Below are 13,834 nucleotides of genomic sequence, written 5' to 3' on the forward strand. Positions count from 1 at the left end.
GATGATTATAGATTTTACATTGAAATACATAACATTCTAATAATAATAATAATAATTCATTACATTAATAATTGCTTGCATATCAATATCAGTGATTAAGGAAATACAGATTATCTTAAACATCAACTTAAATAAGGCAGTTCAGGACACAATTAAGTACATTTCGTATCTGTCACATAAAATTTAAAACAGGTAAATATCCAGGCCCCATTGCAAAAAACTTAGTTAATTGATCCTCAGTGTGTTTCCATTTTGCACTGTACCTTAAGTAGTCTGAATGTTGCTTCTAAATGTATACAGTCTTGACAAAGAAGATTCTTCAGGTAAGAAAAACAGACGTTTAGAGGTAAGATACTTATACTAACTATTCTTGGTATTGTGAAGGTGTGGGTCAGCTCCTTGCTCCTTTGGCGTCTGCAGGGCAACCCGACAAGCCCCACACGTTCCTCCCACTGCTCGCTTTCGGCCCTTGTGGGGAGATTGCGTCACTCAGGCTGCTCCTACTCCAAAGAAAGTGCTCAGTAGGAGCCTTCCATCACCGCCTCTGGTTTCCCTGACCCTGAGACTCACTCCCAATCCCCTACTTTACTCTTTAAGCTCGGGTGCTCTCTCTCTCTCCATCTCTACCTCTCTTCCATTTCCCTTTCAACCTCCTTCTCTCTCGAGCACTGGCCAGTCTGTTTTCCTCCGATCTGTCTTTTTTTCTCCTCCTGTACTCGCTCCTCCCTTTTCGGAGCGGTGACGTGGCATCAGTTAAAGGGCCATGAATGATCCTGCACCTGTGCACAAAGTGCAGGGCCGTCTGCTCCCGCATCACGCACAGGAACCGCTCTCGCCATAACCCACAAAGATATGAGTGTGGTGATTATTTATTTAAAAGATGACAATTAGCCACAAACCTCATTTTACCACAGGTACCAAGCTGCATTTTGATTAGTGCACACAGTTAAGAATTTCATTATACTCCATTTGCAATGACCATATATAAACCTATAAATTTATCCAATGTATGCACAGTTCTCCTATTGTGAGGAAATACTTTCTAACATTTCTGGAAAGGTTAGCCTTTAAGCAGCTTCTGTTTTCATGTCAACTACCTATCACAACTTAGCTGACACAAAAATAAAACATCAATTTCTGGAAAGTGCAAAATGTGCCACTGAGTTGCCAAGGTGGCAGCAACATGACAGCATGTGGTCTAAACCCCAGAATCTCATGGAACTAGACTGAAGTAAAAACTTTACAATGTTTGTATGGATTTGTTCTATACAACAGTAATGTCTAAGAATAAAAACTACTGTAGCATCTAAATAACCATAGCTCAACAATACTGGATTCATTAAATAAAGAAAAAAGAATAGAAAATATGCATTTCCAAAAACAATAAATAAATGCAACCTAACAAAATCAATGGTGACACGGATATGGCAATCATGAACTCTCTAGACAATGGGAAATTAACAGAGACACATAAAACCATCCAAAAATAACATGAAAATGGACACAAAAGTCTGACACAACTGAGGCTGTCATTTTACAGTGCACTCTCCAGCTGTGCCTATCTGGTTTGAAAGGATGCCACTGATGGAATGGACAAAATGAAACTGGAGTATCATAAATATGACAAACAGGAATAGAAGACTTTTTGAAGGAAACCTCAACTCCAGGTCATTGATGGACAAAAACATTCACAACATCTTCAAAGTGTACACTACATGACGTGTTTGAAATATCATAAATAAGATTAACCTCACGTATGGCCGAGTGGGTGGCAGGCACAAAAGTGGATGCTGTTAATGGATTTATGTGCATATTCTGCAGAATGGGAGATATTTATTCCTCTCACTGTGAAGCTGACACACATTTTCCACAAGATAAGGAAAAAGAACACTACATACTGTATGTTCGTAGATATATAAACAGATATGTACATATTCATAAATACACAATATTTCCCCCATTATTTTAATACACCAGAACTTCTATTTGCTGAACCTCATATGGATGACTTTACATTTTCTCTAATGGCTTTTAGAATTGGTAACTTCTGGTATTCCTCATGTGCCCATAAGAGTTACAGTTACTGTTTAAGTTATGATGGCATTACAAAACTGAAATTTATAGGTGAAAGCTTTCTTCTAGCTAGACAAGTCCAGGGTACCTGGTCCTTCATAATACAGTATTTGAAATCAGGCAGTTCAGGTCCTTCATAGGGAACTTTTAAATACGCTACCAATGACACAAGAAATTATTCTAATATAGAGCCCAGAAATTAGTGCAAGTTATTGTTCATAATGGTGGAGCCCTGCCAACTGAGCTCAGATTAAGAATAAAACAGCAGCTTTGGAGAAGGGAAGAAGGGTTAGCAACCACTAGAGAGAAGAGAGAGGAAGAACCACCTGGGTATTGAAGAAACCAGACGTGTGAGAGGAAAACAGATTAATGGCTCCTTCAATCACACAGAAATCCGGAATAAGGGATGTTATAAGTCAATCCCGCTTTGGCAGACAGGAGCATCTATCAATCCATCCATCTATCCATCCATCCATCCATCCATTTATCCACCATTTTTACCATAATATAAAAATGCTACAGCACTACTATCATGATTAATTAGTTAAAATCAAACTATCTACAGTAGCTTCCTTTCCAAAACAAATGGACAAAAAATAGGCACTCAAAACTGGAAACTACATCATTGTATGGTATGCACACGTGCAGTACCTCCATCACACAAAGGCAGCTTCACCTTGCAAGTTATGCTCACCTGGACCGTTGTATTATAGTTGTAAACATATCCGTGACAGCACATCATGAACATATACACCCTACTTGAAGCCTCTTTACCAGGACCTGAATCTAGCATCAAGAAATTAAGATTATGTACTTTGATTATTTACTTAAATCCACCTCCCACCTAAAATGGGATTTTTTTTGTAAATTTATTCTTGTCTGTCTGCAGCATTCTTGTCTCTCAGACTCATTCAGTTTCAAATCATTGGTCACCAAGTCTCTGCCTTCCTCACAATCTTCTTCCTTCCAATGCAAGCCACCATACCTCTTCAACCGGGTTGTCCTCCCTACTGTGTACAACATGCCTTATCTTACTTTAGATGACTTTCTCCAGAATACACCCAACCCTGGCATTTTGAACATTTAATTTGTTTATCTTTCACTTAAAGACACCCTAGCAGCCATCGCAGCCAAAGAACATCTCTTCCACCTTCATTTCGGTGACCCAAGTTTCACACCCATACAGCACCACTGATTTTGTAATTTGATATTATGCCATAATATTAATCAGAATATTTTTATTTTTTTCAACAATATGACATTCACTAAAATGCACTGCAATAAATTAAGCACCTTTCATACAAACTTTTAAACAAGAGCACAAGACTTTCTATTTACTGAATTGCAGATTTATACCATCAGACAGATTAGGTAACTTCAGTGAACCAATGATAGAGACTGAACTCTAAGACTTGACGTTTATATCCTTAACCACAAGAAAATACGATTTGCCAGCATGTAAGAGGGGACAAAAAAGCATATCATGAAGTTTATACACAAAATAACTGAATGTAAAGACCCTTTCCAGATTATCCATTTTGATGTAAAATTTTTTCTTCCTCCATTGAGACTTGCTTTGCAAAGAAATATTTATCAGGAAAGGCAAACATCAAGACAAACTCTGATGGAATATGCTTTGTGAAATATACTGAACAGTAACAAATTACCCTGCAAGTACAACCTAAGTGTAATCACATAGTATTGTGCATAGATACTAAAGCTGTACTACAAAGATACATGTGCAGCTTATTAAAAATATGCTTAATTTGGAAGTATTTTTATAATCACTCTTAGCATTCATACTATATCAATGCATGATAATAGCATAGGCAGATGGAATGCAACCTTTCCTTTCTTTTAATTTCCTTGATTTCAAAGTACTTATATTGCAATTACTGAACATTAAATTGCAATATTTTTCAAGGTAATTAAAAAAAACAAAGACAACTAATCTCATCTACTGCAGTGCTTACCTTAAAAAGCCCATGTTTTCTGCTGTGCTGGCCAAGCCAAAGCATACTCCCGGGCATAATATCAGTTTGTGGAGGGTCTATGACACGCTCATAAATCCTATTAAAAAATAATAAAATACAGTTAAAATCCTCACAGGGCACATCAATAATGTTGGTTAAATTGTATGGATTGCTGATTTTTAGAGCAGACCTTGAAGAAGGAAAGTCATGTTTTCAGGCAACAAAACCTGTGTATTCAAGCACTAAAAAACACAGCTGCAGGCTATGTTCAAATAGACCATATAAGGGATATTTAAAACATTTCAGAGGACCATCTCATTACATTTGTTAATGACATAAAGACTTTAGGACTTTGAGGATATCAGTAATAGAATTTCATCATGTTAGTTTTTGTGTATATAAAATATAAAAAATATTGTCCAGAATATTTTAAATAGGATTGTGGATTACTCACCTGAAACTGGTTTTAGGATGATCACCACTGAATGAAAGCTAAAGGCATATCAGATTCATTTAGCAGTTTTAAAGCAATGTAGACAAATTGTATGTAAAGAAATGACACAGAATAGCCTTTTCATGCCCGAGACCAACTACTTCTGAAGACTAAAACCAATGCTCTTCCGTAAGTAAATGTGTAAAATGGAATCAAACGGCTAATCAGCTAGTAAACAAAACAGGAAAGTACTAACACCATTTTATCCTAAAATAACCACAAATTTTGAACACAACTTTTCAGAATAATGTATACATGACCTAGTTCATGAAATTAACTCTTTAATCTCAAATACACTATTCTTCATTATTTACACTCATTCTGAAAATGATTAGGAATACCTGCACACCTGCTTATTCATACAATTATCTAATCAGCCAATCATGTGGTAGCACAGCAATGCATAAAGTCATGCTGATACAGATCAGGGGCCTCATGAATAACGCCGTGCGTAGAACTCACACTATTACATGGCGTAAGCACAAAAGCGGGAATATGCGTATGCACAGAGAAATCCAGATGCAGGAATCTGTGCTTATGCAAACCCATATTCTTCCGCTACATAAATCCCGATCAGTGTGAAAAGTAATACACGTGTACGCGCCTGCTGTCTCGCCCCAACTCCTCCCAGAATTATGCCTCTTTGAATATGCAAATCAATATAAATAGCCCTTAAGCGCAGCCTTCTGTGAAAAGACAATGGGAAAAGCACGGGGGAAAATATAAGAATTTCAGCGAATACCAAGTGGAGGCAAGGAAAAACGTACTATTTGTTGGTTTAAACAGTGGTATAATCAACAAAAGGAAGTTGATCAAGTGACAGAGTGTCGGAGAAACTCAAAAGCTCAAGTTCACAAAGTCGCACAGTGCCCGAAATAAAAAAGAAGTCATATATCAAAGTTGTCGTGAAAAGGCGAGTCGTAGCCCACCATCTGAGTGTCATATGAAAGCCTTATTAGGGTACAGACAAAAAAAATACGCACACAGTGGGAAAAAAGCACAAAATATCAACTTTAATCGCGAAATTTCCACTTTAATCACATAGTTTATTTTGCCATTAAAGTAGAACATCATAAACTTCATCTTAAAATCATTTAATTTACTAGTTTCTCAAATCCCATCGTAACTAAAGTAGCATGTTAAATGCTTTGTTCTGTATTTGATCTTCTATGTGCTCTATGTGTGTGAATCACTACCTGCTTCTTAAACGGGCTTTCTCTTTCTCCGACAGGACACAGAATTCATTACATTCGTAATATTACAGCTCTCTGAATAATTAAAATCCTGAGATGTATACGGGATATCTTTTTCATGATGATAGGAATGAAAGCATGTTATTAAACATGGGAACATGGAGGCGCAGTGATTGTTTATTTCTCACGCAAGATGCTTGCTGCGCTGTGCGCGACCTTCAATGAAATAATTTATCGCAGCAGTACTGTCTCTTTTAAAAATACTAACCTCCAATTCTTGTCCTTACTTTTCTTTCTCCAAATACCCAATCGCCACACAATCAGCTCTGTAATAGACGTTAAGCCATCTGTAAGCTTAGAACGACAATTCTTCAAAACGTTTAAGGAACATTGAGATATCTTCGTAGTACGTGTTTAATTATTCTGTCCATCTATCCTACCAGTGTCGCGCCAGCCCAGCAAGAATAAAGCACGAGGTATATAATAATCTGTGAACTAGCCAGCACTGCGGCACCGTGTCCTCACATGTTTGATTATTATCAATATAGATTATTTAAATGAAGTTAAAGTTTTATCTGTATAATATAATCAACATATTTAGCTGCATTTCATCTTAAAAATGATATCGTCATCATATGTAAATACGCGCTTTATAAAGTGGCTCAGGTTGTGCAATATTATAACTGTATCGCAAGTTTACAGTGAGGTAATTGTACTTATAAGTACAAACAGTTCTACACGGAGCAGTTGATGTACTGATTGAGTGTGTTTATTGTTCTTGGGATGAAACTGTTTCTGAACCACGAGGTCAGTACAGGAAAGGCTTTGAAGCGTTTTGCCGTGTCTGAGGCAACGTGTGCTTGATGCTGTATACCAATAATTCTCTTTCCAATCAGCTGCTGCTGTAATTCCAAAATCAGATACAGTGCTATAAATACTCTGAGTGGTGCAGTGAGAGTAATATGGAAAAAGATGATCCGCTGTGGCAACCCTTAGCGGGAGCAGCTGAAAGAAGAAAAAGAAGGTGCAGTGAGAGTAACAACGCTAAAGCAGTTATGGTATTTGGAATACTATGGTTATTCCCTGGACCATTATATTGTTACAGGTTAATTACAATCAGATGCATTACACTAATAAACAATATGCAGTTAGTTTCAGTGTATTTATAAAGCCGCGTCAGGAATGTGGATCTAAGAAAGAAAGGGTAACCACACAGGAACAGTAGCACTTCTTTGATGCTGGGTGCCGCCAGTCTGCAGAACCGAGCGGAGAACTTGCGTACGCCAGGGTATGAGGTACCGTGGAAATGTGCGTGGCTTTACGCCAAGTTTAGGTTTTATACCTCGCGATTTGAGCGTGGAAACGTTTGTACGCAACATTTCTGTGCGTACGCACCGTTTATACATGAGACCCCAGGAGCTTCAATTAATGTTCAAATCAAACATCAAAATGGGAAAAAGTGATCTCAGTGATTTCAACCATGGCTGCTGGTGTCAGACGGGCTACTTTTAGTATTTCTGTAACTGCTGATCTCTTGGGATTTTTCACACACAGCAGTCTGTATAGTTTATTCAGAATGGTGTGAAAAACAAAAAATATCCATTTAGGGGTAGTTTTATGGATGGAGATGCCTTGTTGATGACAGAGGTCAGAGAAGAATGGTCAGAATGGTTCTAACTGACAAAAAGGCTACAGTAACTCAGTTAACCATTCAGTATAACTGTGGAGCAGGTGAGCAGAAAATTACCTCAGAATGCACAACATGCTGAACCTGGAGGTGGATGGGCTATAACAGCAGAAGACTATGTTGGGTTCCAACTTCTGTATACCAAGAACAAAAGCATATTTTGGGCATGAGCTCACTAAAACTGGACAGGTGAGGACTGGAAAAATATAGCCTTGTCTGATCAATCTTGAGTTCTGCTCAGGCACTCAGAATGTGGCACCAACAGCATGCATCCACGTACCCAAGCTGCCTTGTGTCAACAGTCCAGGCTGGTAGAGGTGGTGTAATGATATGGGGAATGTTTTCTTGGCATGTTTGGAGCAGTTAATACAAATCAGTCATTGTCTGAATGCCATGGCCTACTTGAGTACTGCTGTTGACCACGTGTACCACTTCATGGAAAAAGTTTCCTGCTCTTCTAATGGCTACCTCCAGCATTAAAATGCACCATGTCACAAACCAATGTGGTCTCCAATTGGTTTCATGAACATGACAATGAGTTCAGTGTTCTTCAGTGGTCTTCCTAGTCACAGGATCGGAATCCAGTTGAACACCTTTGGGATGTGGTAGAATGGGAGATTCACAGCATGAATGTTATGCTGAAAAATCTGTGGAAACTGCGTGATACAATCATGTCAAAATAAACCAGTACCTCAGAGGAATGTTTCTAATATCTTGTGGAATCCATGCCATGAAGAATTGAGGCTCTTCTGAGAGCAAAATGGAAGCCAATCCCATTATTTGTATAGTGTTCCTAATAGTTTGATCAATGAACATGAAATGCAATTGAAAAATTTAATAATATGTCCAATAAGCCCTAATCCCCTGAGATAGTGGTTCTGAAGTTCATTCCTGGAGAAGCCCTATGGCTGCAGGTTTTTATTTCAAGGAACTGCACACTCTGTGCCATTCTTAGCTTTAATTTTTCTTATATTTAGTCATATAACCTATAAATATTTCTATAAAATGTATAGCATTTTATTTTTTTGACATAGCTTACATTTCCTTTGTTGGTCTCTTTAACTCCTTGTACACAATGGTCTCGAAATCGCTTCAAACCACTTCTGGCCTGAATGCAGCTGAGGGTGTGCATGCTTGTTGATGCGTATTCGATACGTACCAAGGATTGTATTTGAAGCACTGGACATGCCATCTAGCAGTCGTAGTCGAAACTACATCCGCATGATGGAAGCGAAGTGTTGCCGTGGCTGTGCACATGGATTTTGGCTGTTAATTTCAAGAAATTGCCACATTTGGGGTAAGTTGTGCCAAGATAAAAAATACGTACCAGCTTATTGTTTCCTTGTGTGCTATATTCAAATTAACAGTCTCTACTTAATTTAGCATCTGCTTGACAGCAAAAACACAAATAGTTTCTTTTTATATAATTGTAAATAAATGTAGGCAACAAGGGGTTAAATGTAACCTTTTATGTAAAGTAATTGTATCCAAATGCTGATGATTAGCAATGAGAAGTGCAGACACAGGAGCAAACATTGAATGCTAAAGTGGAACAATGTACTTCAGTATCCTATTCACTTGACTGTTCATTTGTAAGAAATATTTATTTAATGAGCAGGCAAGTGCATATAGCACTGAAATACACTGTTCCACTGTAGCTTTCAGTGTTGTCAGGGTTTGGATAAAATGAACGAAGCAAACTCAATGGAAAAGGGTAAATTAAAAAGAAAATAAAAGAAATGTAAGTATTTAAAGTTTTTAAAGTTTTTGCAAAAATTGAGGCATTTCAGAATTTCTTAGAACAAGAGAATGAAAAAGACAGCTCACTAAATAATGAGATCAATTAAAAGGAAGAAAGATGAACTGATTGTGAAATTGCTTGGAATAAAAACCTGCAGCCACAGGGGTCCCCGGGACTAAACTTGAAATCCACTGCTCTAACAGTTCTGTTCCTGAAAGAAGCTCTACTGTTTAAAGAATAGTCTGCTGTGATATCTTATGCTACACATAAGATGGAAGAATACTAACCCACTCATCAATGGAGAAATGGGGTTCCCTATCTTACTAAAAATCACAAAATAAACATATACACCTTATGAGGAACAGCTTATTCAAAAAGTAACATATTAATGTTGTTCTTAATAAACTGAGCATGCCAAGCCATTGCAATTTTTTGGTTGGTGCAGTGATTGATTAGTTGGTGCAGTGATTGATTGAATGATTATTTCATATTAAATATTTTTCTGTGTCTGTTATATAGTGGTGTGGGAGAAAGGGTATATTGTCCTAATGAGATGTAATATATCAATTGGAATTAAACCATTAAAAAAGGTATTACAAGAGTTTTCTCAGACAGCACCCTAAAGGTAGACTGGTCCTAGACAGAAAAATATACAAGCAACAAAGTGAGTAATGAGGAATAGGAATATTGCAGTCGCACTGAAACCAAAACCCATAACAATGACAACCGTCATAACTGAAGACGAGAGCATGGATGACTGTGGAAGAGTAATGTGAAGTATAAAAGATATGTTATCTTGTCCATAGCTATTTATATGATAAACATGCTGAAAAAGAGGAGCCAACTAATGTATGAAAAAACAGAAGATTATTAAAAACAGTAATTCCGTTTATTAGTCCCTGTTTGTTCCAAAATTATTTCAGGAATAAAATGACGAAACTCTTTGACCAAGAGTCCAAACAATATAAAATGAGCAGTCTTTTCTTTTATATTCTCATCACTATAAAGACCAAAATAGCACATGGGCACAATTCAAACAAGGTGCTGGGCTACATTTCACGCTCTGAGGCATACGATACCTCAGAGGCCATTATTAGGCCATATAACACTTTTGTCAGGCTGTTCCTTAAATCACGTATGCAATTTTTATCTAAGTACTATAGAAGTTGATGAAAAGAATTAGAAAAAAAAAATCCAAAATTGTCCTAGGAAATGAAAGCTTGGCCTGACTGAGCAAAGTTTTCCTGAATCTTTGAGATTTTATTTCAGAGTCAATACGTTTCTGATAAGTTTCTAAACAGCAGCTTTCTTTTATGCCTGTTACCATGGAAGCCATTTACTGTATAAGTGAACTTATCTTTGCCTGTAGCAGAGAAGCACATCCTTACAAACCATACCTGCCACAACTGCCATCTATCAGGCAAGGATAAAAAGAGCTCAGACTTTTCAAAACCTACGTCTCTGATCATTACAAAGATATTTGAGAATGTCATAGTTAGCCTCTGAAAGCACAAGTGTCAGTTTGAGAAATGGAAGTGATGCCGGATAAAACAGAATAAAAGAAAAATACAATTCAGTGAAATGGGCAGTGCGTTCAGATTTGCACAATAAGAACTATCTTCAACAGTATTCAGTGTCATCACAGTAACTGAGTAAGTATATTAAATGGATGACACGCTGAAGTGATTATACAGCATCTGAGTATCTCATCCTACAGTATAATGGCAGTTTTATCGTCATTAAGCTTTTCTGCAGATTTTTCTATCTGCATTAGTTAAAAAAAAATGTTTATTTTCATTGCTGGTTGCTCCTTGGACATTTCGGCCTAATGCTATACTTCTCTTTCAAAGAGAGCTGTAATCAACTGCATATTAACTTTGCATTTTCCTATACACTCAGGTTACCTGTGTCGTCGCTGATAGTTAAAAAGTGTAGGCATTTGCTAAATTCTACCACTGCAACTAGTTCTCAAAATATAACATAATAATAATAATAATAATAATAATAATAATAATGCATCAGTCCATTTGTTTTGTAACTATTTTCATGCTGAAAAGTCAGTCCTTTACCTGATAGCTTTAGGATGAAGGCTGGAAAGAACCTCAGAAGGAGAGCCAGGCTATCAAAGGGCATACTTGTGCACTCGCACTCACTAATATATGGCCAATTTTCAGTTACCAATTAGCTTAACAAACATGGTACCAAATGCGGGTACAGTGGTTTATACTACTGCATCACAGACCCACTGCATCACAGACCCAATGTCTTGGGTTCAAACCCAATGTCTGGATGCTATATGTTTCGAGTTTATGCATTCTCTCATATCTGCCTGGGTTTGTCTCCAGGGAGTTTGCTTTTCTTACCACTTTCACAAATAAGTACAATGGTTCTGTATGTGTGAGTGGGTCCACCCAGAGTTGGTTCCTTGTTTATTACCCAAAAATACTGGAAGATTCTTTGTCCCCTGTGACCCTACAATGGATTAATTAGGTTTCAGAATGTTTGGGATGTGTGAGGAAAGTGACAGCAAGTGGGAAAACGTTGCATTAAAAAACTAAATTCCACTCTAACTATGACTGCCCCCAAATTTGTACCTAGCACTCTGCAGTTATATAGTAGCAGCACTATGTAGCACACCATAAAGTCATCTAGTAATAATAATAAAATGATTATTGTTAGTGTTTATACTTTCTCATCTTCTGATCTGGTGCAATAAAGATTCAGATAATGAAGAAGTCAAGACATTATGCACTAAAATCTTTCAAAGGATGTATGCTGTGTTCATAGTGTACCATAATCTGTACTTCACTTGCAGATGGACTACATGGAGGCATTTCACTTCAGCAGTTCAGAGTCTGTTATGATTACTGTTTTCCAATGAGTGTGTCTATTGATGGACTGGCCCCCTATCCAGGGTAGTATATGAAATTAGATCGAGCAGGATCAATACATTATTATTACTATTAATATTATTATTATTATTAATAATAATGATAATAAAAATGTAGAAAAGGGAATTCTTAGAGAAGGTGGGTATATCCTCAAACATGGCAACCAAATTGAGGCCATGGCCCATGGGGTACTACACAAATACCTTGGGTTCCAACAGAACAAACTTTCACACAAACTAATTACATATACATCATGTCTTTCACAAATACTCAAAACACACCTTCAAGCAAGCCATACAATTAAAGTCATCAGTACATACACTATACCAATGCTCATGTATTCTCTACAGAGTCCCTTCAGAAAATACAAACACTGCTCAAAAAATCACAAACTGCACCACCACAAAGGAGTCACAGAACAACTCACCTTGCGGAGGGAGGAAGAGGTCTCATTGAGAAAATTAATTTATAGAACACACAACATTATTATTCAAGGAACTCATTCCCTACAAAACAGCATATATCAACACTATACAATAAACAATAGTTTATACAGATACAAACAAGACATCACTTAACCTACATACCACAGACAATATCTCAGAGGAAATTGCAATCACACAGCTTAAAACACAAGCATAGACCCAGAAAATATTGTACAGCAGACATTCTCAGGAACTTGATCAGATTGGGGTGGATGATATTGCGTCAAGTAGGTGGCTAAGCTGTGATGATATGTTTGATGAGACAGAAGGGTTTATGCTAGCCATTCATCACTCATTGACAGCAGCATGTAAATCAAATGTTTTTTTTTTCTTTGGTTATATTCTTGAATAAAAGTGCATGTGTTTATTTGATATCTGGACTAAAGTCTTCACACATTTACCAACTTCTTGTCATTATTAGTATAACATGGAAAACGTTTCTGTTTTAGGTATGTGTTCAGCATTTCTTGTCTAGCATTTATTTCCTTTCATGCTACACTTACCCAGATTTTTGTAGACACAGAACACACATGAAATGCATGTATTCCAAATAACGATATTCTGTATTATTTACCCTGTACAACTCCAGGCTCCTCACCTCACATGCAGATAAGGATGCTTGGTTTGAGCTGGGAGAACTTTTTGCCTTTTCTGTGTTGGTGGGAGGATGGGATAGCAGACTGCTTGCTGCTTGTGCTGATTGACGCATTTACAAAACAAAAGACACTTACTGGAGAGGTGCAAAGGGATTTAAGGTGGGCCGGGATTACGAGTTTTTCGTAGGCTTCAGGGATTCTAGTGTTAAGGATGCTATAATTACAAACAGAACATCTAGGTAGTGTCACAAGGAACAAGAAATGATCCAACACATTACAACAGGTTGTAAACTAAGGACACAGACAGACTAAGCACAGACACAATCAAATGGCAAACATTAGAACTGGCACAACAAAAAAAACTAGTAGACACACACAAACCAACACAGTAGTAGAAAACGCCACACAAAATATACTGGGACAAAACTATACTGACAGACAAACCTATCCACCATAACAGACCAGACATAATACTGGTAGATAAGCAAAATATAACCTCATATATTATTTACGTTGTTGACCAAAACTCACACATCTTACAAAATGCACACAAAAATAAAACGCAGAACTGCTCAGAAATGACAGAAGAAATATGCCACTTCTGGAGAAAGGAAAAGGTGATTGTTGGGTCCATTGTTGTATCCACCACTGGTGTCATCCCACATACACTACACTAAACTCTGCAGACATTACATATAAAGA

At 37.2% G+C, this 13,834-nt stretch overlaps 1 protein-coding gene and 1 long non-coding RNA gene across 2 annotated transcripts in view; one reads left to right on the plus strand and one right to left on the minus strand.

The window, feature by feature from the left end:
• Positions 1-13,834, minus strand: part of LOC114645928 (protein kinase C-binding protein NELL1-like) — a 1,522,815-nt gene that overhangs the window by 1,114,926 nt on the left and 394,055 nt on the right. Inside the window, exon 5 of the mRNA XM_028793848.2 lies at positions 4,047-4,143. Within this exon, the coding sequence (XP_028649681.1) occupies positions 4,047-4,143 (97 nt within the window). The remainder of the gene's footprint in view (positions 1-4,046; positions 4,144-13,834) is intronic.
• Positions 1-13,834, plus strand: part of LOC127526750 (uncharacterized) — a 485,290-nt gene that overhangs the window by 121,780 nt on the left and 349,676 nt on the right. The gene's annotated exons all lie outside the window — the stretch shown is intronic.

This window comes from Erpetoichthys calabaricus, chromosome 2 (genome assembly GCF_900747795.2).
Source record: "Erpetoichthys calabaricus chromosome 2, fErpCal1.3, whole genome shotgun sequence".
Classification (NCBI taxonomy): Eukaryota; Metazoa; Chordata; class Cladistia; order Polypteriformes; family Polypteridae; genus Erpetoichthys; species Erpetoichthys calabaricus.